Source organism: Galendromus occidentalis, unplaced genomic scaffold (assembly GCF_000255335.2).
Source record: "Galendromus occidentalis unplaced genomic scaffold, Mocc_1.1 scf7180000077527, whole genome shotgun sequence".
Classification (NCBI taxonomy): domain Eukaryota; kingdom Metazoa; phylum Arthropoda; class Arachnida; order Mesostigmata; family Phytoseiidae; genus Galendromus; species Galendromus occidentalis.
This window is the reverse complement of record NW_003805515.1, coordinates 1,518,569-1,546,075: the sequence shown is the minus strand read 5'-3', so window position 1 is coordinate 1,546,075 and position 27,507 is coordinate 1,518,569. Positions and strand designations below refer to the sequence as shown.

At 50.4% G+C, this 27,507-nt stretch overlaps 4 protein-coding genes and 1 long non-coding RNA gene across 5 annotated transcripts; 1 reads left to right on the top strand and 4 right to left on the bottom strand.

Annotated features, from left to right (window-relative positions):
- Positions 1–3,035: 3,035 nt before the first annotated feature.
- LOC100900425 (ubiquitin-conjugating enzyme E2 N) lies at positions 3,036–6,407 on the bottom strand. The gene is made up of 4 exons (XM_003748032.2): positions 6,116–6,407; positions 4,454–4,555; positions 4,046–4,331; positions 3,036–3,930 (listed from the first exon to the last, which is right to left on the bottom strand). Exons 1-4 carry the CDS (start codon positions 6,146–6,148, stop codon positions 3,893–3,895), a joined length of 459 nt encoding a protein of 152 aa, XP_003748080.1. The 5' UTR covers positions 6,149–6,407; the 3' UTR covers positions 3,036–3,892.
- A 319-nt stretch (positions 6,408–6,726) lies between these two features.
- Positions 6,727–8,666, bottom strand: LOC100900797 (coiled-coil domain-containing protein 130 homolog). Its single transcript, XM_018641272.1, has 7 exons — positions 8,541–8,666; positions 8,135–8,331; positions 7,893–8,004; positions 7,731–7,815; positions 7,427–7,603; positions 7,175–7,312; positions 6,727–7,040 (listed from the first exon to the last, which is right to left on the bottom strand). The coding sequence occupies exons 1-7, from the start codon at positions 8,541–8,543 to the stop codon at positions 6,727–6,729; spliced, it is 1,026 nt and encodes a 341-aa protein (XP_018496788.1). The 5' UTR covers positions 8,544–8,666.
- A 976-nt stretch (positions 8,667–9,642) lies between these two features.
- Positions 9,643–12,854, top strand: Ada2b (Transcriptional adapter 2B). The gene is made up of 6 exons (XM_018641293.1): positions 9,643–9,729; positions 10,506–10,690; positions 10,817–11,009; positions 11,088–11,253; positions 11,415–11,871; positions 12,377–12,854. The coding sequence occupies exons 1-6, from the start codon at positions 9,723–9,725 to the stop codon at positions 12,575–12,577; spliced, it is 1,209 nt and encodes a 402-aa protein (XP_018496809.1). The 5' UTR covers positions 9,643–9,722; the 3' UTR covers positions 12,578–12,854.
- A 1,595-nt stretch (positions 12,855–14,449) lies between these two features.
- On the bottom strand, positions 14,450–16,257 carry LOC100900283 (uncharacterized). The gene is made up of 2 exons (XR_145694.2): positions 16,079–16,257; positions 14,450–14,812 (listed from the first exon to the last, which is right to left on the bottom strand). It is a non-coding gene; the product is annotated as an uncharacterized LOC100900283 (long non-coding RNA).
- An 865-nt stretch (positions 16,258–17,122) lies between these two features.
- Positions 17,123–22,205, bottom strand: LOC100900510 (sodium-dependent glucose transporter 1-like). Its single transcript, XM_029112787.1, has 6 exons — positions 22,059–22,205; positions 21,518–21,644; positions 21,097–21,252; positions 18,152–18,278; positions 17,761–18,055; positions 17,123–17,668 (listed from the first exon to the last, which is right to left on the bottom strand). Exons 1-6 carry the CDS (start codon positions 22,203–22,205, stop codon positions 17,123–17,125), a joined length of 1,398 nt encoding a protein of 465 aa, XP_028968620.1.
- Positions 22,206–27,507: the final 5,302 nt, after the last annotated feature.

Sequence of the window (27,507 nt, the reverse complement as noted above, 5' to 3'; positions counted from 1 at the left end):
CGCAAGATATTCGCGGCGGCTACGAGAGACTCTGAAATCGAATTCTTTTGACTTCTTCTCCAGCTTGAGTGACGAAGCGTGTCTCATGCGCGAGAGAGCTCCTCCATTGATAAGTGCCGGTGCTCAGGAGGGTGACTGCGAGAGCCGTTCTGCTGACACAGCTAGATTCGGTATCCGGAAAATAGAGAAAAGAAACACCGAAAAACACGAGTTCGTAATCACGGCGATTCCAGGTCGTAGAACGACGCGTTTCTTCCCGGTTTTTCGCAGAGCAAGGAATGCATTATGCACATTCATATAGAGATATCTTTCCGCGCACCGTTTCTCTGGGTCAATCGATGGCTTCTATGTATGCATGTCCCTCATGCAGGGGCGTACGTTCCCGGAGGGCTCGACTCTATCTTTAGGGAGGGGGAAAGGCGCAAGTTTCCAAGATGGTGGCCGTATCTCTCGAAATGATTCGCCTGTGAGTCGAAGGACACTCCATTCCGAGAAATCGTCTCACGCTGAGCATTTCTTGCTTCTACATTTAAGCGTTTTGAAGCTGTCGCCCCGGCGCTGAAGTCGATGGAGCCCATTATTCGGCCTGCATCTGCATGGATTGTCCGGAGATCAAACAAGAGCCGGAGCACAAACCATGCCCCACTGCAAGCTACACATGATGGGTTGACGCACATGAAGGTGGAATCACCTTCAACATTTTCATTGCCCGAAAAAGTACCGATATTCTCGCGCCGTAGCGCGGCAAAACTTGGAGCTCTCGCGTAGCTCTACGCTAGTAATCATGACTGGTGGCAAGGAGCACTTGTGCGGGGAGGAGAGGTCGCAATGAAAAGATCAGATTATTATCGTAGGTTCTATCTTCATCAGTATTGTCATCTCCCGACAAACTCCGAGCCTTTGGCGGAGTCACCGACAGTAAGAATTCTCGTCGGCCTTCTCATCTACCTCAAACAATGGATATCTCTCCTTGAGCCATGTGTGCCTACTGCCATTGGAATGTCTGTTGTGAGATGTTCCCGCCGGAACGTACGGGCGTCTCGAAGGGGGCTCCCCCGATTCTTTATTGCAGTCAAGGGTAGATGATGGGACTATCAGAAGAACCATGAGCTTCGGAACATGAGCACCCATGAGCTCCCCTCGTTGTCAATGTGGTTCGACTAATCGCAAGGAAATCTGAACGCCCGAGTGAGGATGATGCGTTTCTCGAGGCAAACAGCCAAGTTTCACAGCTGATTGACAGTCGAGAAGGGCTCGCCTCCAGGTACTTTCTCTACGTTTCGACACACCGCACGACGGTACTCCAGCAATTCGGACCCGACCAAGAGAATGCCGTTCGGCGGAGGACACAGAAACAGCCTCGATAAAAACTCGCATTCAGACCGTCCTTCCCGATGGCAGATTGATTCCAGAGCTCCGATCATCCATGTTTCATTCGATTCCAATCAGCCGAGAGGGCTTTCGGGAGCCTTGCCACCCGTGAGAGGACTCGCCGCCAAGCGTCCGGGCAACCTTTGCAGTAGCTCGTTTTCCGGCGTCCTGCGTTTCAACTCGGATGCCTTCCGGCATTTCTGGTTTTCGACTCTCGAAATTTCCCGCTGCCTGGATCTCGGCGTCCTGAAATCCAGCGCAAGACGTGCACAATATTCGGCATGAGATTGCTGGGGCGCCTCGTCTTTCCTCCGGCCATTCACTCTGATCTCCGAAAATGGGTTCCCCGAACTTAGGTAGTTCGTCCGACTATCCCGACGAAGGCGGTCGCAGAATCCATAATACCTACCCTTACAACGGGACCGGATGCCGAACCGCGACTATCGGACGCGGATTCCATGCTTACCATGTTTACCCTCTCATACAGAGTGAAAAGGATGTTATTTAGAATAAGCCCTGGACAATATCCATTCGATGATCCACGTCATGACTCCAGAGTGAAACCCTCCCGCGGCTGAGCGAAATCGGGAATTCTCCGAGGAAGAATTCTCGAGATAGTAGAGCAAAGGCTTCAAGCCGCGAGAGGAAATTCACGAAATGAGCTGTTCGGACCCAGACCGGTGAGGACCCGTCGCAAGTCGCAGAGCGTCAACCCAACTCCCGAACAGATTGCATGTGTGTTTCGGAATTTCGCTTAGCAGTCCCACTGTTAGCCTCCGGAGCATCATCACGGTGAGACATCAGACAGCGCACTCCGCGTACAGCCGATTCAAGAGAGTCAGCCGCTCGACCTAGCTCTGGGATCTTTGCGGTGAAAGAAGTTTCCGTTCCGGGTAAATAACCTGCATAGCGAGCGAGCCCTATGTAAACGGAATCGAAAACCGTTACTCATCGGGGTAGGTATCCTTTGCTTCTCGAATTCGACACGATAAGTCTAGCTCTGCCACGAATGTAAATGGATAGCCTCGCTGTTGCTATGTTTCGTCGGCTTGATTCATGCCGGTAAGTCGCTCTTCTCTAATCCATCGAAGAGCCGACAAGCCTGGTGATGTTCGGCAGAGAGCCCGTATTAGCGATTCCGTGGCATGGGTCGGGATCTCACGTGGGTCACAGTCATCGACGGCATTGTTTCCACTCCGGAGCTCCTCGAGACTGCGTCGCAGGGCTCCCATTTCGTCGACCGAGTCGCGATAGACCTCTAGTTCTCTATTCCAGAATTGACGCTGAGCTCCCGATAGAGAGATGGATCTCCAAGGGTCGAGTACTGAAGATTCGGTTCCCGGCGTGATTCCCCTGACATTCAAGTCCACGTGTCCCTCAGAAGTCTTGGCGTCGGAGCCCACAGTGAGAGTCAAATCAGAGGTGCTGACAACATGGTCCCGTGGTCTTGGAATCGAAATCAGATTCCCCTGGATCAGATCTGAGAAGGCGATAACACATGCCGACTTACTCGGACACATCAGGAAGGTCGAACCAATGGAAATCCCGCTACAGTTGACCGAGCTGAGGAGCGCTGACCAGGATGGCTGCTCCCATGTTTTTCGCTGGAGATTTCATCTATAGGTCGAGATAACGCTCAGTTTCGAAACAACCTGTGAATTATATTTTTTATTCAATCACTTATCTGTACACTTATATGTTTTAATCCCCGAAATCGTCAGTCGTTGATGGAATAATCTATCTGTCAACCCAGCCCAGTGCGGAAGAATCTCTAAGCGGTGCATCGGTCGACCGTGATGAGCGATGCGACGAGTTCAGTTTTTCCGCTCTCGTTTACTGAGTGAGAGGATTGATTTTCGCACTTTTCGCCCCGCGAATTCCGGGAACGATGCCCAACGAGTTGAAGCGTCAACTTATCCGAGACAATCTTAAGACCCGGGCTCTTCTCGCACCGTCTATCCCGTCGACTGGCACAGCCCATCCCAATGAACCGACGACGGTTTCAAAATAGAAAAGTCGATCAGCCCTTCGCCTCTCGTTATGTTCCCCTCAAGCATCGCTCGGGGTGAGACTTCACGGCATTCATTTCAACCTTTTATGCAGAATATATATACGTTTGATATAAATTCTCTAAATTTCAATGATTAGCCATCCTCTGTTTTGGTTTTCGTTTGACCTAAGTTGTTCTTCTCCTGTCTCTCACTCGCTCGCTCGCTTGGTGCCATCGCTGGCTCGCGGTCGTTGATGTAGTCGTTGAACGTGTACAACTTTCGACATTGCTTAAGGTGGATCTATATGCATAAGTCAATAATTATATACACCCGAGTGAGCGCTCAGATGGACAAGTGAATCTCAACATGTTTCGTCTCTCATCGTTCTCGCTCTCGGCGATTGGTTCGATTGGCCCGCTAGGACGGGAAACCTCGTACATCTTTATCGGGAGTTTCAGGAAATTGAAAGGAAACCCTCTGCCCCAGTATCATCACGTTCGTCCTTCATTTTGAATTTCCTAAAATGTGGGTTAATCGGCCATTGCGTACAAACGGGTCCATTCCCGAGCTGGAAAGATGAAGAATTTTGCTATTAAGGAGCATCCCAGGTCGGAACCTGTGGAGCTGAGAGAAGTATACAAATTGCGAGAAGTTCCGAAAGCAAACGCTCCGTATCGAATTACCTGTTCTAATGGCTTCGACTTCGTTGACTTTCCACTGCTCGGCAACATCGTTGGCGAGAGGATCATCTGGATTCGGCGCAGATAGAAGCGCTTGAATCGAGAGTAACACGGTGCGGATTTGTAGCGCTGGACTCCACTTGTCCTTGAGAATGTCCAGACAGATTCGGCCGAGCTTATCGATGTTCGGATGGTAAATTTTCGTCATGAATCGTACTTTTGGCGCGGACATCGGATATTCCTCAGGGAGGAAGAGCTCAAGTTTGAACACTCCGCCCTCGAAAGGACTCTGTGAGGGAAAGAGAGACGATTTGTAAGTCTGTCCCGGGTGAAGATTAAATGGATATCATCTTCGGGCTCAGGCTGAGGGAGGATATTCTATGCTTAGTCGGGATATGATCTGACGCTCACCTCCTCCGGTCCAGCTACCACCACGTGGAAGTATCGCGCATTTTCTTCGTCCGGAACTGCACTAATACCAGGAACAGGCTCCAGCATCAACCTCTGGGTTTCCTGGAATTTTTGAAAGCGAACGAGCATTAAAAGTCTGAGGAAGCTCACCGGCTCGATGGATCCCGTCCCCCGATAAGCAGCAGGGTACCAAGCTTATCTCGGAGAATCGATAGGGTCGAATTGAAAGAGAACCGGAACGTGGAAAATCCTCGGCAGCTCTAAATACTTCCTTCGGCCGTCGATGTTACAGGGGAAAAAAGTACTCGTGTTGAGCTAAGGGTGTATGAAATAATCAGGCCTCCCTTGGGCAAATTGCTGTGTGAACAAGTATATCGGGATTCCTCGATCTTATCTTTCACAAGATCATACACGTAGAGAGAACTTCCTAATCAACGCTCTGGGATGATGAGTATCTCTCCTGAATCCCCGGAAGATGCAGGGCCCACACGGGATCGTGAGATGAGCCCGAATCCCATATCCTCACGGCGGGCGGGAGTGCGGAACGTGCATCCAGGAGCTCGGAAGTCAGTGCAAGAGCTGCCGGGATTCGATGGCGAGTCTCTTACGTGGGGTCAAATTTTACTTTGGGAAGTGCAAGTCTAATCGAATTCGCTGCTCATAAGACGGGACCCTGGCTTGCGGGTCGCCTCCGAGCCAAAGCTAGACTGGACGACGCTACATGCATTAATGGCGATCGTCATCGATCCTAGCAACCAATACAAAACGAGACCGTGAGGTCATATGGTCACTGACTATCTATTCTCCGCCAAGCAGGCAACTCTGTGTACCTTGAAAGCAAGGGACCGGGTATCGAGTTCCTGTTCTCAAGTAAGAGTTCGCGGAGACCGAAGACGTCCGCGACGGAGGCGTTGATCGTCAGCTTTAGCAGATCCGTTGATGCAATGCTCCGAGGATACCATGGTTCCCCGAGGAGGCATCGAAAAGGAAATCGCCACAACTCGACCATCGAGACGAGGAAGCAGACCTTCCAGACCGAGCTTCCGAATCCGTTCCTATTCCCAGAATTACGAGAACTCATGAACTATTTATTTAAGGATATGGGGACGGCACTATTCAACGGCACTCAATTATGAGCCGGGTGGAGTTTTGCACCAAAGCGAAAATCGAGGTTTCCGTCGGTGAATTACCATATCGAGAAAGACCGCATATGCCGCTGTCTGAGAGCTGGCATTCCCGACTTCGAGTCCCTTTAACGCGAAGTTCGAGGAGAAACCGAGACATGTGCTGTCAACTAAACTACAGCGGTCACGGAAGTTTACGGAAATATAATATGCGTGAGACCCAGAGTACAAGTCGTCGCAGTATCAAGAGAGAGCCGGCCCGACACAGGACAGAAATGGAATTTTCGAGTTGATACCCTCAAAGCTCCAAGACCCCGATGCTGGTACATGCGATCTAGGTATTCTTCTACTTTATCGGAGGGTCAACGTGTTCGTCACAAGTAGCACAGCAAGCAGACACGTTGCGGAAAGATCGCTTCACAAATTCAGCGAGCTCCACAGGAGCGACGTCATGCGATGCAAAAACTCTAGGATATACTGGGACATGTCCCAAGACGCGATTAACAGCGTGCATCGAATCTCCACTCCAAGCGCGTACCTTGATGATTCTCCGAGGAAGACCTGCCATCATTCTGGCTTGAGAAATCACCGACTACCCGAACGAGACAACGAGCGAACAGAACAGGGTGAACGAAAATAAATTTCAGTGGCGTTCAAAGACTTCTCAGTGGAGACGATAGCCCGCGATGTCGGCTTTTCGGTCAGTCGCGGCACCGCAGGAATCACGACACCCTGCTTGCGAGTTGTTCCACAGCGGCTTCGGCACAGTACCACCGCAACACCACCACCACACAACTCTTCCAAAGCAGAGACAAAATGTCAGCCCCAGCAGCGGTATATTGCTCCGATGATGACGCGCTGGTCGTCTGCTTCGCTGCGGAGTAGAGCTCTGGCGCCAAATTTTGAATTAGATTCGCCAGAAAACTCTCCTTTTATGATTTGAACGCCTGCCCCTCGCTGTATTCCAATGTTCTGCGTTCAATCGGTTTCGAAACGACGGGCGTTTCAATTGATCTACGTGTTGCACGAAGGAAATTCACGGTCGGTCCGACGCGGTATGGGGATTCCGTAACAGATTTATTAAACAGTCTCGGCAAGCTGAATTCTATGGAGCTTCCGCGTTATTTACAATGGATAGTGCACAAGAGGTCAATCTCCCTCAGAATCTGAGTAGGCGGTCAAACTGATGAGTCTAGAGGAGCTTTCAGCCTCATTACTTTCGATTTCGTCGTCTTTACTATCGCCGCTCAACGAAGTCCGTGAGCTAGATGGTGCATTCAGGTTCCTGACGAGGCCGCGATATAGCTTCCGACTGCCATCAGAAATCGGCGGGGTCCTGGGCGATTTGGTGTTGAGGATTTTACTCTTGAGCTCGACCGACGTGTTCGATGAGCTGGTGGATGCTCCCAGGAGAGGCTTGGACATAAGCTCCCGCCGGTCCCTTCTCTGTCTCTCGTCGAAACCTGTGGAAATAAACGAATAATACTGCATTCCTCCCCATCTGTTTTCTCCATCGTCTCAGATGGAGATTACTTATTATCATCAATTAGACATGTCAGTCCCCCGGGAAGAATTTCGTACGAAGCCTTAGACTTACTCATTGGCGCCTCGAGCCGCAGAAGCTGCGCGATTTCTCTGTCCTGGTCTGACTCGGGCAGGAGCTTGATGTTCAGAGCGGCCTTGGATTTCAGGAGCTTGTCCTTCGCCTCTATCTCCCGTCGTTTTTTTTCTCTGTCTGTGGAGTATAAGGCTCAATTTGGAGAAAATTACCAGTCTCACCTCGGACCCGGCAATATTCTTCGAGCGGAAGTTACAGTATCTATACTCAGCATGTATCGACAGGCCGAACTAACTCTGAATTTCTTCCGGAGCAAACAGTTCATTGAATAATTATCCCTCCACCGGTCCTGGAAATCCTCAAGTTTCTCGATGACGGGTTCCAAGTCTAGTTTCTTCTTCGAATCCTTGCCCGCGTGCTCCAATTTGAACATGGGATCGGAAGCCAATTGTTTCGAGACATTCTTATCTGAAAATCGTTATCGATCAAATGATTCGTGCAGAAACGTTGATGACTAGAATTACTAATCACGTATGGATTATTCACATCGTCACACAGACATCTGAATTGCACCAGCGTGTATGCATCAGCTCACCTTCAGGGACAACCTGACCGTTCTCGGTCGGATCCCACCGCCTTTCTTGCCGACTCGCTCCGCTGAGAATGATGTAGTCCAGATTCTGAAGGAGAAGATTCCTTTGATCAGGACATCCTCGAGGCCTCACTCTGATCCGGATCGATTCCGATTTGTACTCACCCCTGGGTCTGTCTGCATTTCTATATGATTATCGCATAGATGGCATTTCATTCTGAATTTGTATACCGGTGTTGTGTAGTACATGCCAACTTTACTCTTCTCCGCGTTGTACCTTAAGGAAGAAATGAATGAGATTCATCAAGCATGGGGAGCGAACTCCGTCTTCACATCTCCAGTGAAGTTCGACTGAGATTGGCATTTTTGCGATATCCTCAGATCTGTCGCGCGCTTCTCTGACCCACCTCACACCGGTTCCTATGTGATTCTTACACCCTTCACACCATATATTGTAGGGCATCTCGAAGCGAATGACCAGGATCCCCATATGGAGCTTTTTCGCCCGTTCTCGCAAGGGATGGCTCTTACGATAAGTATTGATGGACCCCTTGGAGGGGTCCCAGTCCGGGGGATAGTATTTATTTGTTGCTTTGCGTTCCGCCTGGAAGAAGTTGAGATTTTGTCAAACATGCGCTCCACTAGACGAGCCGACCAGGAAATCATCCGAGGCACGCATTCTAGGTAACAAATCATGAATCGGACTCCACGGACGCTCTGTGCATAAAACTCGACTGTGATATTCCCGAATCATACGTTTCAATTTAGATATTCGAGGTCAAAACTGCAAGCGAATCTCAGTCAAGTCCTCACCATTTTCTCAGCTTTCCTGAACTCTTAGCGAGTCACCGCGATGTGGAGTTGTTGCTACTTCTTATCTGCCGCAGCGTGTTTGTCCGAGTGGAATGAGAACTTCAGCTGTTCATCTCATTTTCTCATCTGTTCATCTCTCTGTCAATCCGAACATAAATATTATGGTGGGCGAGGGCACTGCTGCTGAGCTTTTCCGCTGGTCGAGGCTCAAGGAGAACCCTGGCCAATCTGAGAGATATCGGAGCGAGCGACCCAGAATAGTCGATTACACGGGTTCCCGCTCCGACGAAACAATAACGGGGTGCTCGGTAGTTCATAGAGCTGAAACACCGCAAGAATGGCATATGTTGGTACTTAATTCGAATTCGGGCGCCCCCGCTGAGGTCTGTGTTTCTCGTTCTCCCGCTCAGGGAGCTGCTCGGCGGGAGCACGCCACAAGCCCAACGTGTTTACATTGATGAATGCATTTCTAGCGGGGAGAATTCTGAGTTCAGCGGGGCTGGCGACTTGGTGACTTTACCTGTTTTGGCGAGTTATTCTGGGGTGACGACGGGATCGATCTAAGAGAAGATTCTTGGACCGAGTAGTAGACTGTATGATGCGGACCCGGACTCAACGCAACATGGATACCTCATCACAAGATAGCGAGATGAACTGGATAGGTGTGCACTCTTGGGCAAAACAAAGCTTCGTACAGAATACGACCGAAACTTGAGCGAATAAGATCGGAGGAGCTCATGAGAACTCATTCAAAAATGCATATAAACTCGGAATTTTCATTTTATTCATTTATTTCATTCATTACCGGGGCTTTACTTTAGAAAATTTAAATTAGGCCGCCATTGGAATCCGTACAAGTCGCCAAGAAGGGCTTACTCGCCGATTCGTCGAGTCGCACGCCCCGCTGGATTCAGAATTCTCCCCGCTAAAAATGCGTTCATCAATGTAAACAAGTAGGGCTTGTGGCGTAGACCCTGCTCGGCTACCGCCCGCTGCCTCTTTCCGCCTCTCCGACGATGGCGGCGGCTAATTCGGCCTTTGAATCGCCGCATCCGCCATCTTGATTCGCGGTCGAAGCAGAGAAGCAGAGATCATCGTCACTCGAAGCGAAGACAGTCCGAAGCGGAGACGCACAGGACATCCGAACTTCGAGTTGGACCTCTCGACAAGTTTCACATCGAGATGGACGGTACGTAAACTCAGCTGACCTGCTTGCTCGATTCCTATCACAATCATCCGTCGGGACATTCTTGTCGAAAAGTCGAGGTATTGCTCAGAACTCTTCCGGCGTGCCCCTCAACGACTCAAACTTGAAACTGTTCCCCGATGCTTCTCGGTCAATGGCCGATCGGCAGCGAGTTTTCGCGACCTGAGGTCGTTCGAATCGTCTGGGGCAAGCTTGTCGGAGCGGGAGGAGTGTATGGAATGGCGCGAACGTACGAAAAAAAGCTTCTGTTCGCCAGGATCGTTCGCCGAGCCGTGAGAATCTTGAGCGAAGGGAAACATACATGAAGGTTCCATATTCGGACGCAGGGAAAGGAATTTTGTGGGCTCCCTTGAGAATTGTCATTGCCGCTATTGCTGCTTACGAGTTGTCGGGTTCCGCTGAGGAGTTGGATCGGGAAGAGACAGTGCGGGGATCCTCTAAAATCATTACTTCGGAATAAATGCAAGTCTGCGAGATTTCCCCATCTACATTCTCCCCATCTATATTTTGTCACCGAGCAGCATTCGAGTCCGATGCGCAGTCGACGGACTGAACGTTGTGGTCAGCTCGGTGAATCGATCCTACGGTGACGCGGAGTCGGAGGCTTTCACTGAACTTCTATGTCGACTTGAAGACATCGTTTGGCTCCCATGTTGCGTCGTAGAGACGAGAAAGCGGCCATCTCATGCTTTCAGAACCTACCTTCGGGTATGGGAAGCTATTTTTGATTGGTGCATGACTCTGGATGTTTTTTTCAGACCTGTCAACGTCGCAATCGACAGAACCGATAATATTCCGGTGTGTCAACTGCATAACAGATATTCGCGGAATTCGTTTCACGTGTAAACACAATGATTGCGAGGAGGTTCATCTGTGTGGAGAATGTTTCTGCATGCACGCGGAACCCGGCAAGCACAAGAAAACGCATCCGTATGATATTTGGGTAAGTTTTCGATCGCTCAGAGAGAATCACAATCGTAAAGGCTGCATCGATATCACTGAATACTGCGTTGGAAACTATCTATTGCGGCTCCCGGTCGACGGCTTTGACGGAACCCTTCATTCGCAGAACGAGGCGAGCTTCAAACTGTTCACATGTCCAGAAGAAGATCAATGGTTTTGTATAGACGAGCATCGCTTGATGCAGGCAATGGAACGTTACGGCCATGGGAATTGGCCAGACGTTGCCGCGATGGTTCCCGGCAAAACCGCCAAACAAGTGGAAGAGCACTACAACGATTTCTACGTTGACGGGAACATAGGTGAGTTCAGCTCGTTCGTTTTGGAGCACCTCGGAACGAGAGCGAATTTTCGGATTAACTCCATAATTGCCATCTTAGGAAACGTTTCATGGAAAACCGGAGGGTACTGTTCCGAGCGGGCTATAGTCAGGGACGTCGGCATCCCGGAATGTTCACCGAAGCAGACCGCGAGGAATATTCAGCTACTGACGAACCTCGAAGTCGCTGAAATGAACTATATGCCAAGCAGAGACGAATTTTATAAGTGAGTATGAGAGCATATCAAGATCCGCAGTTTGAATAGTTTCTCGGTGCGAAGCCCCCTCGCATCTCCAATCTCCGCTGCCGATCAACTTTCCAAGACAGCTCACGATGAGGTTTCCTCCCTCACGGATCATTCGAGCTCATGTCTCCCCCATCTTACAGAGAATACGACAATGAGGCAGAGGAAGAGATCAGCCAGTTAGTCTTCCAAGACGGCGAAGACGACTTGGACCGGAGAATGAAGTTAGCACTCATCGATGGATGCCAACGGAGACTTCAGGAGCGAGCCCGACGAAAAAACGTGGCCTCCGAATTCGGTCTACTCCATGTCTTCCTCAAACACCGAGATGCCTATCCAGGCTGCGAGGGTGTCAGATTGCACAAAGGAGAAACGCGTTTCCGAACTGAAATCTGCTCGAACCTCAAGCTCTTCTTGCAATACATGACCTTCGACGAACTCATCTCGTTCCTGCAAAACCTCACGAGTCAGATCGAGCTCAAGGCTCGAATACGGGATTTGTGCCGAGCCCGGAAACACGGAGTCACCCGCTTGGACGCCATGCCCCACTTTGAAATCGCTAGACAACACCGGGAGAAGCACCTCCAAGGAAAAGATCAGGTATGGAACTCTCGCATAATATGAATTGTTGCTTCATGTGGAAATTTCCGAGCGAGCAGAAACGGCCGATTCTCTCTGGAGGACGGAGTTTCTACCCCGTGAAGTCGAACCCCATAAACCGCCCCTCGATCTATCGAAATTGCAAAGCTTCTCATTCTGGCTTCTGTATCCGGTCTCTCCGTTCCGGATTTCCACGTACAGTGGAGTTTCCGGATTCCAATGAAGAAGAAGACTAGAGACTCACTCTACCTCGATATCGAGTCGATTTGCTCCCTAATTCAAGTCGGGTTCGCGACGCTCGCTTCCTAAATCATTTCTGTATATCACTGAACAGATGTTTCCTTTCCTTTTGTTTGGCAGCCATTAGGCGCAGATCTTTGTCGCTCAGAGTCTGTGGAACCGATGGGGTGTCCCCCGGAGGAAATTGCCGCGGAACTAGAAGAGGGCATTCTGAGAACTGGCAGTCACTATTCAGACTGTTCGGCCACACCTTCAGATGTTTCAGGATGGAGTGGAGGGTGCGGAACTTGCGCCGGAGGAACTTCAAGTGCTCGAAAAGGACGTCGACGAATATCCGTCATCTCGAGAGACCGAAAGCGGTATAGGAAGCGGGTTCAATTCAAACGACTCAACGGACACGCATTTGGTTCGGGCAGAGTACGTTCGCTCCCGAAGCCTTCTGTGCTGCTATGAAAGAATGAATTGAATGGAATGACGCCGAGCTGGTCGAGGACGAGAGAAATCCAAATCCGCTCGTTTATCCCGTTTTACTAGCGAAATATTCTTCAGGGCGAATCGCAGCACGACGATGACGAGGAGGAGATCTCACGATTTGCTCAGTGAACAGGAGCGCCAGGTTGGTCCCTGTCGACAACGTATCGAGCTCCGACGATTGGGACAGTAGCGAGCCGCGGTCTCGACCCGAGTTTCAACGATATCCTCATCCATTCCAGTTGTGCGCCGATCTCAGAATAGAGCCCGCAGCCTATGCGGATTATAAACTTCGCGTCATCCTCCTTGTCGAGAGGGAACGGCAGGAGATCGGTGTCCTGCCGGGTTTGACTGAAGCTCAGACAGAGAAACTTGTGAAATATTTAGCCACGGCAGGTTTGTTGAAGGTTTCGAAAGTGTCAAGGAGGAGCTACGGAGGAAGCGATCCTCCGGACCACGCTGCGAAGAGAGCGAGAATCCAAGGGGGATTCGGTACAGGCGCTAGCTCCCTGCACTCTCCCATGAGAGATGGCGCAGGGCTTGCGGAAGCTCGCGATGAGTCCACCGGTTGTGAGTTCAACTCGTCAACTCAGACATCTTCGGCAGGAATTCACGTCGATCAGGCTACGGCCAGAAAGGGACCGGCGTTCGAGCAGTCGGAGACCTCCGAACCATCGTCTAGAAAGGCTCTCCTACTAAGATCTATACAAGCGAACCTGACGTCTCTGCGACCTCGGCTCGCTAAATGCTCCCCAGAAGAATTATCAAAACTCAAGTGCCGCGTTTCTCCTCAATCGTTCGCTATAGTCCAATTACTAGGGAGAGCCGATGCTGAATCGACCGCCCCGACGTCTCCGTCTGTGTCCGATGGGAATTCCTCGAGCGCTTCGGAGGCGTCGTCGGACGAAGATTTTGAGTCTTCGTCGTTGCCCACCACCCCGAATGATGTGGGAGTCATGCGAAGAAACCAGGATCTCCAGGACCGCCTTGTGAATTCCGCGGGGTTCTGTCTTCCCTTCCCGCCGTCGAGGTCGAGCTCGTGTAGCTCCTCACGAGAAACAGGGCCGCCACCTAACGATCATGACTATTACAGCGTGCGGCCACGGAACGGCTCGTTACGCTGACCTCACGACCCTCTTCGCTGTCCCTCCCGAACTTTGTGGTGCTCTTAGAAGTAGGAACATTGAACTGCCAGAGATTATATAATGACGATGAAGCGCGATCATGATCATCGATACTGTCGCAAGCTTCGCGGTTTGCTTACCGAAAGCGGGGGATGGAGGAAGGGGGGTGACGCCCGAATTCCACGAAATGTTGGCTTCGAGAGAAAGGGAACTAGTTGGAACAACCAAACTCTTTGTACATAATAGATCAACGAAGAATCTATTTATTGATGATGTTAATCTTGTAGGAGCTCGTCCGCAGAGCTTCCGATCCAGTCCTTTCCGTAGAGGTAAGCGGAGATTCCATGGTAAGGGGCTGCTGGAGGGGTTGAATGAACGACTTTCAATTGTGAAAAGTATGTGGCGAGACAGGTTGAGAAAATATAGCAGCTGTTCCCTAATTTAATGGCTGATCGATAATTGAGGACATCTGGGACGAAATCTGTTGCGTGTATCTCATGTGTATTTAAGCTTTCTGTACATTCTGTAAAAAAAATCCCGCTATTGGGAAGCTGTAGTCCGAGTCCGGCTCCCGAGTATGTTTCGAAAAAATAAACTGTTTAGTGAATGATGGGAAGATTGCTACGAGAATAATTTTCTTTAACCCGAAGAATCGGGGAAAGGGAGCTCGAGAGTGGTGCGAGCGGAATATTGAGTTCCGTGTTCCGTGCCGAGTCTCATCAAGTGAAGACGCATCGTTTCTGCAAAACTGGTGGCGATTCATTCGCGGCTCGAGCCGATCCTATATTTTATTGTACACATTCATCAAGCCGAGCATCCATTCTTGACACTCACGCCGCTCATATTGCCAAGCATTTTGAATCTCCAACCGTCAGCTTAACTCCAGGAAGGCACGCGGAATGAAATTTAGAAGAACATCGGTCCGTCGATCAGTTTGACGGCGAGTTCGATGCGTTGCCCTCATTGAGCTTTTCGAGATCTGGGACTTTTCGGCTGTTGAGCACGTCTCGCCTCCTGTTCCTTTTTTTGCTGACGGAGAGCTCGCTTCTCTTCAGCTCTCCGCTCCCTATCGTGGTACTGAAGCAGCAGTTTCCGAGCGACGAGACCTGAAAGCATCGCATATGAGCTTTGAGCATCCAGAAAGCCATCCCGATAAAAACGCTCCTGGAATCGACCGCAGCGATTCCGGTCGCTTGCCTAGGGAGGTGACACAAAACGGCAGAAAGTTTCTCCAGCTGCGCAAGCGAGCTTCCACGTAATCCTACCCCGCAGAAAACCCGTCGAGGGTTCCTTGGACAGTGATAATATTTCGCGTGGCTACGAGACATGCCGCTCTGGTTCTACGAGGTGACAAATGTCGGAGAGCTTCGACTTTTTTTTCGAACTCCGCGCCGTCAAGCGCCACTCCGAAATACCCGGGAAAGACCCGATTGCAAGGAAAGGGATAATTAGCGGCATGGCTGACAAGTGATAAGAGCTGCATTCCCTCCCGCACATCTACACCACAGATCAACCTCGATCTGGTCGATGCGGGCGATATTCATCATTCTAATGATGAATATCGAAATATTCTGCGGGGTCGTTATATCCAGTTTCTCGCTAGTCCCCCGTCCCCAGGTCGATCTCTAAGCGAGCCGTGCCTCGGGCTTCCTGCTCTCAAAGATCGGCGATACAGACAATGAAGCCGGTAGATCAAGACAAAAGAGAGGGTCTGCTGGCACTTTTTCTGCCAGACCTAGAGCAGCGAAGAATCTCGCTCCGTAGAGAGAAGAACCCTTCAAAAACGAATTTCGATGAAGTACTATGCCTCCAGCCTCGCTCGAAACGAGGCGGGAATGGGTCGCGCCATCGGTACGGATGGATCTGCGGTATCATCAATCCATAGAAGAGCTCACGAGTGCTAGTAAATCAAGTATCGCTGTCAAAAAGGTCACGCAAGATGAGATTTGAGTATTTCTTAATCACGGAGCTTTCGCTAGATCGCAGATTCTCATCACGAGTACTCATTCTAGCTTCCACAATCTAGGTCAAGGGGAACGCCTGTTAGAATCTGTCGATATAGATTTCTCTGACGCTGGGGAAATCTGGCTCCTTGCTAACGACTCAGAATTCCGAGACAATGATCTCAAGCTGCCTTCCGTCTGAGACTGAGACCTATTTCCGACCTTTCCGCATCGGAGGCTACGTATCGGTATACATTTGGTACTTTCACGTATCGTAGCCCCGGGATGGGAATTCTGCATCTCTTCAATTCCACGGCTGTCATGGAGAGACATCCCGACCACTCCATCAGTGACGAATTTCGATCATATGTTACTGCCGCCTTTCTATCCACTTAAGAGCCTACAACATTACTGAAGCAATTCACTCACCGATTATTCCCCCGGGGATCAGCATGAGTAAAATCATGTATAAAAACTCCATTGTGACGATCGGTCTTCCGACGCTCCAACGAGATGGATCGCTTGGCGAATGGGCCGCTCAGTTCCACGCAAGCGTCAGCTGTACAGCGCTCAGTTCCACCGGGCGTCCACGTGTAAACACAACATCTGATGATGTGCCCTGCAGACGACGCCGTTATTTACGGGCGCATGCGCAGACGACGGCACATTTCGACTTCGTTCTTCCCGCCGCCAACCGACGACCCGCTCGAACGAGCTGTTTGCACACCGCGGACTTTAAACGACGCGCCGTTCATCTGCGCTCTCTCCTCGTCCTCAGCCGTTTCGATGGAGAGGATAGGGGTGCGATCGGCGCGCATGGATTTCGTGAGTCGTGAGACTCTTTGCGTTTACACCACTACTCGAAACGAAGTATCTTCATTGCGGCAGATTTGGGGTTGGGGGTGAATTTGTTTGCAAATTCATGAAGGAATCTCGATACTCTTACGCATACCTCGATTGAACTTTTTATTATACCTGTATACGATCTGCTGACAATGCATCATTGATTATATTATACATACATCCAGACGGGCTCCGAGGTGAAGGTTATAATTTCTCCCCAACATTCCAGATATAATCTCGCAATATTTCCGCTGAGCTCGTAGAGCTCTGCAGGATTCACTTTTTTCCGTATTTGCTTGTATACAAGTTAACGCACGAAGAATGTAGATGCCTTCTTGTCTCCTCCCACGCCGCATACCGCTGAAACTTCCCGGAACACATCTCGGGTCTATGGAGCGAGCGACGGTTTTCTCCGGGATGCGCGTAGAGCACGAGCTGATACCGCGACTCTCGATAGAATAGGACTCCTTTCCGGCACTTTCTTAATCTCGGATTCAATGACTGAATTTTCCGCGCGTATTCAATTCCGAGGGCTATCTGATGAGCGAGACCTCATGATCATCCTCCGACGGACTCTGGGCCGCTGTCAGATCAGGACGCTAGAAGGAATAGTGTCGAGCACCGCACTTTTCAGCCTATTGCTTCATCTACGACTTGGACTGTCGGATTATCGACCCCATCCTTTTGCCGGGCTCCGGAAACTTTCGCGAGCTTCGACTTGTGAAGAACTTTCGCCGATATAACCATAGCGGCGAAGACCATGATCATGAGCAGGCTCGAGACGTTGAGGGTCTGCACCAGGAAAATTGGTCGACTCTCAATCAGCGGGCTAACGATCGGAACGGCCATCATCGAACCGACGCACGTCATGATAAGGATGAGACTCAGATACTCGTGCCGAAGGGTCACGTGTTCAGTCAGCCACGTCAGCGATCCGCCGTAGAGGGGACCGAGACCGAATCCGAACATGAAAGTACCCGCGTAGAAAATCCTGCGGTCACCCGAGAACGAGTACATCAGGAAGCAGGCGGAAGTAAAGACCACTTGGCCGAGGAGCACGATCCAAACGGATCTCAGCTTCATAGTTAGAGGAATTATCATCACACGGACGACAGTGAACCCGATCCAGAATAATGAGACGAGTACGGCAGCGTCGCCTTTCGGGATCGCGTACATCTGAAATCGGAATGGAAATAGCTCCGGAGGACTGTCGCTTTGGTTTCTCCGTGTCGGAGTGGAAAAGTCACAACCACCATGGGAATACTCACCTCTATAGCGTACAAAACGAGGAAGCGACTGAATGCCGTCTCGCTGAACACCACCAGCAAATGATAAATGGAAACCAGAACCGTCAGGAACCACTCGCTGATGCTGAAATGTTTGTGACGGTCGTTCCGTTCGGGTCGGATGTCTCTCGAATCGAAGCAGAACGAAACCGTCATCAGCGAAGCCACCACCACACCGAAACTTCCGATGATCGCGAAAGGCACGACCACTTGAGACTCGTTGCTGCCGTCTACTCCTGTATAATCATGGCTTCCTGTTGCATTGGTCATCAATCGCCTGCAAATTCAGCTCGCATGAGACGGGCAGAACCGCATCGCTTACTATGCACCAAAAGAAGAAACAAGCTGATGCATGTGAACGCTGCAAACGAACCGTTCGGGACTCAGGAAGGGCTTTGCAATCAGAGGCGAGAACAGAGCGCCGATTCCGAACATCAGCGAATACAGCAGGAGAAGTGGTCGCGCTCCCTTCCAGAGGCCAACGAGCCAAACGTAGACTCCTGCAAGAAGATCAAATGTTCATGCACCTCGTCAAGCACGGGGAGCTTCTCTCCTCCCGGTTATCGTATTGGGCAGATGATTATGCCAGGTACCGGAAGAATGCACCGCTGGTCGATCCGCTGAAAACCCGGGCCCAACCCTAAGGGTACTCTGACTCGGGCTGAGCATGTGAATATCATTTTGTCAAGAAGGTCAATGAGCCATAGACCAATCAATGCCCATAATTCTGACTCGACTCGGCGACTTCTTCCCCAAATGAGGAAATCTCGAGCTCTATCTGGGCTTGCGTCGAGCGGCAGGGCGGCGCTCTAGCTCGAATCCTAAGATTTGCGGTCGTGCAAACAGCTCTGAATCAATTAGACGTCGATCTCTACTCAAACCACACGACTCGGATCGACTTAGGTAACTTTGAGCCTGTTTGCTCAGTCGCGAACAACACACTAAGGCACGCAGAGACTACGGTCGCGTGAGTTCAAGTCCAGGTCGACGCTTGGAAAAACCTTGTATAATGGCGACTTCTAGACGTCTGCTCCGCCGAGGGACAGCGGCCCCCACTTCGGTAACAAGACCATGCCACCCTTGACGCATCCAATCCATTGTCGCTCCAAAGTCGCTTCCGCCCTTCGCTGGACGAGTTCACTCCCGAACCTTCTGAACTCGGGTTTTCTTCACAAAATGATCTGCTCTTCAATGCAAGTGAATTGTATTAACACTGAGCGCGGTCAGATCTCGTGTTTCGTGGAGCTTCGGAGAACGTAGTTGGAGATTCATCGCGACGAAGTTCTTCGCGGTTTTATGACAGGCTTTTCTGGGGAGCTTTCCATAAAGTCCGTCCTCGTGAATGTCATGGCCATGATTCTCAGCTCCTGACCGACATCTGCGCATCGGGATCAATGAGATGAGGGGCTTCCCATCGGGGCGACGCAGAAAACACTCCCGCAGGGTCACGAGTTCATGTCCATCCTTCGAAATCGGTGCAGATCGTGCGGTGGAAACATAGATGAATACAGTGCGCAATAGACACGCTTTGATATTTGATGACAGGTGATTTCCGAAAAAGATCGTAACCTGTAATTTGGGGTCTTCAAAACTGTCAATGAACGATTCCGGTAATACGTGAAACGTGATCCTGAGCTCGTGAGGAGTGAAGACGGGATGACACATCCAGACTCGGAGAACGCCTTCTTCAAAGCGAAAGTAGGCGGTTCCGGCTCCGGTAGGAAAGGCTGATGGAAAAAAAACTCATTCCGGTGAGCCGCATTTCTGTCAATCATAGACGGAGTCTTGTTTCGAAAGCCCCGAGGATCCCGATAGATCTAGACGCGCACTTTCGGAGTCCGAGGGCAGTACTCAGTCGCTACTAATGAAAGTGAGAAGGAGGAGTCTCGCCGGATGAATTCGGGAGAGAAAATACTTCGTGAATAGACGTTTCTTTCATTTGGATGATTGTTACTGGCACCGTTTGTTGGGGTGAATGGATGACTGGTTCTAAGAATTCTTGAACAGAAGAAACAAACCCTGAAAGCTAAACTATTTTTACCAGTAAAAACTCCAAGGCTTTTCCAATTTAGAACGATCCATGTTCTGATTTCCTGACGTCGATATGGAATCCGGTCGGAACCGAGAAAAACACCGCAAGAATGCTCCCGGATATTCCTCCATTTTTCTGCTCGAATATATTCTTCCGGCATCGCCCTGAGAGGGACCTTTTCTTCGCTCACCTACTTCAATCTCGACTGTCAGCGATGTTCACCGTGCCGATATTCTGCAGAAACTCCGTAAGCCGAATCGATGGAGAGTTTCCATCGTATTCGAAAACGGTGAATTATTCGAGTATTCGAGAGTTATGCGGTGCGATTCCATGGGGAAATCGCATCCACCGCTATGATTATTTTTTGGTTCTGTTTCAGTATTCCGCGGCTTGGCCCGTGGAGTTTTTCCATGCTAAATCGCTGACTCGAGCCGCCCTTGTGCTCTCGATCGCGCCTCCTACGAACGGAAGTTTCTAGCCGAACCATATCGCGGGAGCGTTCGTCGTTTACAAGCCGCCCGCCGAGGCTCCTGGGGGATCGTCACAGAAAGTCACCTGGAGGAACACCGCTTCCGACGGCGTTCTGTATTTTCTCCCGCATGTAGAAAAAAGGCCGGACGTTCTTGAGAAGGAGTAAAGACGCGGCGGATGCTCATTATGCGAGACTTTGTTCTCCATAAGAGTTCGCTTGTCTATCCTAAGCTTCAATACACGAGCAGCAAACCAGGAGCGTAAGGCGGATTTTGTCGCTATTAGTTCCAAATCCATGGGAGACCGACGCATCTCCTCGTTGGAGTTGGCCTCTCTCCCCAATTACGATCGCTTCCACGCACGGCTCCCGGGATCTGATCTTGACTTTGGATTCGCTCTGCTGCTCTTCTGACGAGTCGATCACGAGCTTTCGACAAACGGCGGTGAACAACAACGGCAAACAATTTCATCCGACTCATTTGTAAGCATGTAGTCGGGATGTTGCACCTCAGGAGCTGAACTAGAATATTTCGTGACTGATTCGCTCCATGATGTGCGAAGTAGCATGATTATCTTTTCCTTTCCTCCATTCCCTCCTGGCGCTCAGCGAAATCAGACTGCGGAACAAATCGCTTGACGTCCCTGAGTGCAGCGCTTTTGTTATGTGCAGAATGCCAACTCGTGAAAACTCTTCAGAATAAAACCGCTCAACTAACAATCAGATCGAATCTTCGAACACAAAGGACCAGAGGAGTCGGGAGGGGCATGGCACCTGTACCCCTGGTATGAAGTATCGGGGAAGCCAAAGAACTCACCATTTTCGAGGATGACTAGATTGATCCCCGATATGAATCCGAAGAAGTAGGCCAAGTTGAGATTCCCCAAGGGAATCGCTATGTTCGACGCACCGATCGCGAATGCGCTGAGTATGCACACAAGCTGAGCATTGAATCTCTTGAAGAGAAAACCCGCTGTGGATGATCGAAACGGATTAAGTGAGACTATGGAAAATGAAATAATGATCTAAGGCGCGGAAAAGAAAGTTGTCATCGGAGACGACTCAGAGAGAACATGATTGATCTCTGGTGTAGCCACCATTCCGCTGAATCGTCTTCATGAGTGCTGCACAGATAGCATTCACAGACTCTTTTCGCAGGTGTCATTGATGAACCCAGACATTTTCTTGCCGAGAAAAGACTGTGTTCGGAAGTATTCAGAGGATCGACTTTCCCTTACCAAGGAATGGTCCTACTATCGAGCCGATATCGGTCACCATTCCGATTTGGGAAGCTTCCTGCTTCGAGGTGTGGAAAATCTCCGAGAGATCTATGAGCGTCGGACCCAGGAGAGAAACGATGAGACCCTGAGCGACGAAATACAACTGCGGTGAGGTTCGACACCTTCACTATCGATGAGTTCACCCCCCGCGGGAAGATAACTTAGAAATATCGGAGATCGGCTTGGTTTGACGGGGAGAGCTCTGACGACCAAGCATCAAATTTTCTGAGTGCACTCCTCAACAGAAGATGAGGAGCGTGTCTATCGTCGTAGCGAAATCTGTCTCGACATCGGCTTGAGCGGACAGCTCCTCAGATTCAAGGTGGTTATGACCAAGCATCAATTATTCATAAATCGCTTCGTCTCATGTACGGATAAGAAGTGCAGTAGAGGAGAAACATCGAGCAGCTGATTATTGATGGAGGAAGGCTATGTCAGTCCCGATATCAATTCGAATCAGGCAAAAAGTATCATCAGTCACGGCTGTTCGGGAACTCACCAGGGAGACGCATGTCAAGTTTATATTGATTGTTTGGAACCATTTCATCCATGCAGGTCCGTCCCACTGGTCTCCGGTGACGAATTTTGCTTTACGCATCGCGCGTTTCTCTTGCGATTTCTTCGTGGTCATCGGCAGATTCGGCATCTTGACGTTGTATTTTGATTCGCCTGAGCTCCCAGTGTAAGCATCTGATCCTGGCTAGGCAGAATCGAAGTTATGGAAGCCGGCAAGTGAAGTTTTCCGCGGAATCCCTGGGAAACTGGAACTCTGCTCCAGACTAGCTCCTGAAGGTCAAATTAGCATGTGTTTACGCTTCCCTGAAACCGCTATTCGGAGCAGAATTCGCCTTCCGAGGCAGAAGCCACCGGAAGATTTCACCGCGTCGAGACACAAACAATCGAGAATATAACAGCTCGGATGTCCGCGTCGATTGTCGCTCGCATGGAGATTCCCGACCCGTTCATCCCATTTCGCGGAGCCGCTCCGAGGAGCTAATAGGGATGAACTTTCCTCCTGAAGACCTAGGAGCGGTCATGCACGCAGGAAGTCATGAGTGCCGGAGCGCTCTAAGAATCCAGGCTCCGCGAACCGGGAAAATTCATCTGGTCTCCCGGACCGAATCGGCCGTCTTTTCCCGCAGCGCGGAACTCGGGACGGAAATCTTGTCTCAGCTTGTGCTCAGGTTTAACTCTGCTAGATTTTCCCGCTCTGAATCGAGAACCTGACGCGAAAGTCAGACAGAGCGACCGCAAGCATTTCGTATCGCACTCACCCGGGCTAGATCGTCAGGAGTATCAACTCACATCCGTCTACACTTTAAGGGAAACCTCTTCCAATGACACAAAATTCACGGAAACGTCGACCACTGGCGGAATCTCCTCTTCTAAGCTCTCCTGTCTCTCAAGGCTCAGGATCGTCTCATCTGAATCGATAAGCAGAGCAATGGGAAACTAGCGGATCGCTGAAGCTGAAGCAAAGCTTTCTCTGTGGTCATTTAAACTTTGTTTGGAAGTGTCAAAGCCTAGTGCATTCATCTCGTTCCAACGCCGAAATTCGAACTTCTGGGCTTTTTCTGATGGTGAGGGTTCTCTAGAGAAAGTGAGATATCTGTCCACAACTGCATCAACCCTTCAGTGGTCGCGAGCCTTCGGAGAAGGCAAGCATCAAGTAGTCTGAACTGGGTAAAATTTGGGGTCTCGATCAGCTGCGGACCCCTCTCAGAACAAGCTCACAGATCGCTCAGGTCGATGAGCCGGGCATGGACCCACGAGAAAAAAAACTTCACGCGGCGATCCTCGTGGGAGGGGTTCGCACAGATTTTATTGCTGTCTCAAATCAACCCGAGTGTCTGAATGCTCCCTATCGGAGAGCAGGTTTCGAAGATGCATGCTGACTAATGATAATGAGTAGAGTTCCTAAATTTCGGACATTTTGATTTTCCGACTCTCGAATGAGGATAGATCCGATTGCGACATTCTTATCCTAGCGTTTCCCACATCGTCCGGCGACAGGGTAACTCATCAGAGGCGATTCTTTCGTCGACATGGTCGTCGGTCTTCGCTCTTGCGGACTGGATAGATATGAAATGTCCGGAACTTAGGAACTCTAAAAATGAGCTCTTGTCTTCCTGAATATTGCATAGAAAGGGCAGCATCGCACTCCTTACTTAGACCACAATACACCCGATGCTCTAATTAGGACTCACTATGGTAATTGGCAGATTCAGCTCAACGAAATCGTCTCTGTCGAGAGCCCGGAACGTATTGGTCACAGGCGACGAAGCGAACACACTCAGGTGCCTTACAAGCTCACAGCCCGATCAACAAGATCAGAAGCACATGTCCTGACCGGACGAAGTCGCACGCAACAAAAATCTACACTCTGGGCGAGAGTGTTATGTAATGTTGGTCACAGGAGCGGAGAGAGCTCTCATTGTCCGACACTTCGCAGCGAGTTTTTGTATTTCTACGTTCAGCCCTGCGCCTGAATTCGGTATTGTGCATTGGCCTTCCGTGATCTCCCGGCTAATGTGTGTATCTCTCCATCCTTTGATCCTCTATGATGATCGATCCTCACTTCTCACACCGAACTCGAAATTGGAAGAATCGTTGCGGCATTCATCAAGTTAGCGCAACGGTACTGTATAAGTACTGTGTAGGAACCTCGTTGAAATTTTCCGAATCCAATCAACCCGAGAAAGGAAATGATTAGGCAGCAGACGGGTCGAGGGATGCCAAACTAATGTAGATCTGCCAGGGATTACGTCTTGGAAGGGAGGGCTTAGAACTCCGGGAGGAGTTTGAATATGGGACTCCGAGACACACGAGAATGTCCCAGTCTAGTTCCGGCTAATATAAGGTGGGTCTAAGGCCCGAACTCAGATGGAAAACAGAAAATGAATTAATGTTCTGTGGATCGATACCATCGAACAGGCGTTCAGCCTGCTTCGGGACACAAATGCGCTCAGTTAAAATGCGCCGTTCGTTGTGCGAGTTCCATCTTGGATTTGGATCCGTGTGACAGAGGCCGCTATCAGCGATTGAATTTCCCCCCTCTCCTCTCTCTGCGGCACAGCACGGACCTTGGGTTCCGGATCTCGTTGAGGATGCTAGCTACATATATCCTCGCAGATTTTCCCCAGAATTCCGGGAGGCTCCCCTCGAGGTTGAAGTCTGATCATCAGCTCAGCTCAGGTCAAGCTCAGAGTCTCACTGATATCGCCGGATATAAGGAGGAACGGGGCTGACCCACAGAGCGGGGGGAAATCCGCAAGGAACGAGCAGGAACTAGTATTCTTAGAATCGCGATCTTCCCGGGCAACGACGACTCATTGGGTATGATTTTATGATTGAGCTCCCGAAAATCCACGGTCGATCAGCAGAGAAGCTATGGTCACTGTCACCAAGCTATCGCGCCGGCGCTTCGGAGCGTGAGGTTGTCTCGGATTCCTCATGCGTCGCGATCCCGATTAATCTGCAAATGTCGCCGCGCTTTTCGCACGACCCATCGGGTGCGAATACTGTGCGAGGCGGATCGTGGACAGATGCCGTAGGAAGGGATTCAAGTCGGCAGGAGCTGATTGTGGGGGAGCGTAGATCTTCGAAGACATTCCTTCCTGCTTTCGATCTCGCTACCCGCTTCCGGTGATTCGAAATTCGACGCAGTCATTGCGGTCGAACCTCTGCTCTCGAAGTCGGTCTGATCCAGAGAGATCTCCAGGGGAATCGGAATCCCTTGAAGGAGCTGAAGCTGGGGAGACTACGATCACATCGATTACCCGAAGAACGAATCCCGCATCACACCAATAGAGTAATAACAATGCATATGGGAAAAAAATTCTTCTGGAGAACTCAAATCGACCCTTCGGAGGGGGGGGATGAATTTCTCTGGGAGACTAAAATTACCCATTCGAGTGGGAAAAATCCTCTGGAAACTAAAATTAAGCTTTCATAGCGTTCATTGACCGAACCCGCGGTCGGCGGTCAAGAGGAGCGATTCGTTGGCGATCGAGGGTAATCGCCGCGTCCGTAGGTCGAGAGAACATCGATTGTCTCGGACTGTCAGATCCGGAACCAGTTGAAGCGGGCTTACAGTTCTGGGTCAGGGGAGCTCACACCGAACCATCGCCAACCAAAGAACGTCTGAGAAATGTGCGGAATTCCTCCAAACGATGAATCTCTACAGAGAAGAGAGCTCATCATCTTCGATAGATCTTCGCCGCGCACATGCTTCGTCCATTCGAAGGAATTCTAAGCCCACACATCCTTGCCCAAGACGCCTGTGGGAGTAGCGATCCTCCGGCCCATGTTTTTTCCCGTCGCGTCGCCTAGATTCGGAAGTAGAAATCGGCTTCTGCGAGGCGGAACAACGAGAGTATCTTGTGGAGGCTGCCACGATCGACTCCTCTCATTTTTCCCATCATCACTAAGAGCTTGCGTCTCTTGGAAATTCGTGTCTTTGTCATACCCTCCTGCGATGTGACATTTTCGACCTTGACCATAGCTCGAAACGCCGCTGACGGCTTCCTTTCAATCGGATCGTCCTCACCGTCCGGATCGTGAGCCGGAGCGAAGCCCGGAAGGCAAAGGGGAGACGATCGAGCTCTTCATGTATGCCGCCTTGATTCTTCCAGAAACTTCTTGGCTTCCTCCCGCTGAATATCTCCGAAAGATATTGTCTTCATGGGTTGCCTTCCGCATGATTTCTGTCACGAAAAGTCATGGGCTTTCTCAGTTGACGAGCGTTTTGAGTTCTGGGAAAGTTCCGGAACGATGGCGAGTCCTCCACAGACGCTCGGTGGAGGAGCAGCTATCCCGTCGCAGGATAAGGGTCCTCTGAACGGGAAACCACCTCGAGAATTCCGGCTTCTCACCGTGGGACGGAGTCTATCTTCCTTCCCTTATCTGCTACCTCTGCGGAAGTTCATTGCTCGCGGGGTACCGTGTTTTTTCTCCTCTTACGCGATGCTGTTCCTGAACTCCAAAGTGGCTCCTTACTTTCCTGAACTCCTTACTAAGTTCCCATAGGAGCGGATAAACTCGAAAAGCTCTGCCACCTGTGGAGAGGTGGACCCAGACATTCGTTTGACTGGACTATAGAGCCAGTTGGACAAACACAAATCCCTTGGAGCGACATGTCACGAGAAAGTTTCTCGCCGCCAGTGGCTCGAGCTTCAAAGCGGCACTGCTTCCCATTATATTTCGTCACAGCCAGGACTCGGATCAAATGTGCTGGGCTTTGTGACATTGGGATGAGCTTTGCGTACCTCGAAGAACTTGCGAACGAAATTCGCGCATGTCGCATCCTCGCGAAAAAAGCATCACGGATTCAGAGCGGAGGCGTCCGAGTCGGGCACGTTTGGAATCGACTCCACTCGGAACAAATGATATGCGGTCGCTCCGTTTTCCTCGAACTCGCCCCGGGTCCGTCGGACAGAAAATTCGCGAAGCTATGTCTTGTGGGACAACTCCGCCCACGGAATCTTCTGCTTCGAGTCGAATCAGCTCGGCTCTCCGCTAGTCGAGCTTTCGAGCTAGAGATCGCCCCATCATGGATTCCTCTGGGGAGTCCTGAATTAAGAAGAATCGTGGCCGAAGAATGAATTCTTCTTCCAATTTTCGTTCTCGTGCCAGTGCGAGAGCATCGATATTCCGAATATGGAGATGACTCGACCCTCAGCCCCCTCAGCCGATGCCTGAGGGAATCAAAGGTCGAGAAATGATCTCTAATGAGAACAGAATTTATTTTCATCTCTGGAACTTGTACCAAAGGAGCCTTCTGATGATATTGAGCATCATACCACCCCTCATCCCTCAATTACGGGAATGGGTAGACTGCGCGCGAGTATCTTCCTCATCCGGATCCGATAACTTCGCGATAGATTGCGAGTACCTCCTCGCTCAAGATTGAAGACCTCTGGAAGGAAATTCGCTGCTCGAGGATTCAG

Bases quoted from the DNA above. Each gene is read 5' to 3' on its own strand.
- LOC100900425 (XM_003748032.2), bottom strand. From the start codon at position 6,148: ATGATGGCAGGTCTTCCTCGGAGAATCATCAAG. The intron at 4,556-6,115 runs GTACGCGCTTGG...CAAAAATTCCAG, and splicing joins TTCCTCGGAGAATCATCAAG to GAAACCCAGAGGTTGATGCT. The intron at 3,931-4,045 runs GTAATTCGATAC...TCATCTTTCCAG, and splicing joins AGTCGAAGCCATTAGAACAG to CTCGGGAATGGACCCGTTTG.
- LOC100900797 (XM_018641272.1), bottom strand. The intron at 7,816-7,892 runs GTGAGTACAAAT...CTTCTCCTTCAG, and splicing joins AAATGCAGACAGACCCAGGG to AATCTGGACTACATCATTCT. The intron at 7,604-7,730 runs GTGAGCTGATGC...AACGATTTTCAG, and splicing joins CGGTCAGGTTGTCCCTGAAG to ATAAGAATGTCTCGAAACAA.
- Ada2b (XM_018641293.1), top strand. The intron at 10,691-10,816 runs GTAAGTTTTCGA...CTTCATTCGCAG, and splicing joins CGCATCCGTATGATATTTGG to AACGAGGCGAGCTTCAAACT. The intron at 11,872-12,376 runs GTATGGAACTCT...CAGATGTTTCAG, and splicing joins ACCTCCAAGGAAAAGATCAG to GATGGAGTGGAGGGTGCGGA.
- LOC100900510 (XM_029112787.1), bottom strand. From the start codon at position 22,205: ATGCCGAATCTGCCGATGACCACGAAGAAATCGCAAGAGAAACGCGCG. The intron at 21,645-22,058 runs GTGAGTTCCCGA...TTCGTCGCTCAG, and splicing joins ACTTGACATGCGTCTCCCTG to GGTCTCATCGTTTCTCTCCT. The intron at 21,253-21,517 runs GTAAGGGAAAGT...GATCATCCACAG, and splicing joins GATAGTAGGACCATTCCTTG to CGGGTTTTCTCTTCAAGAGA.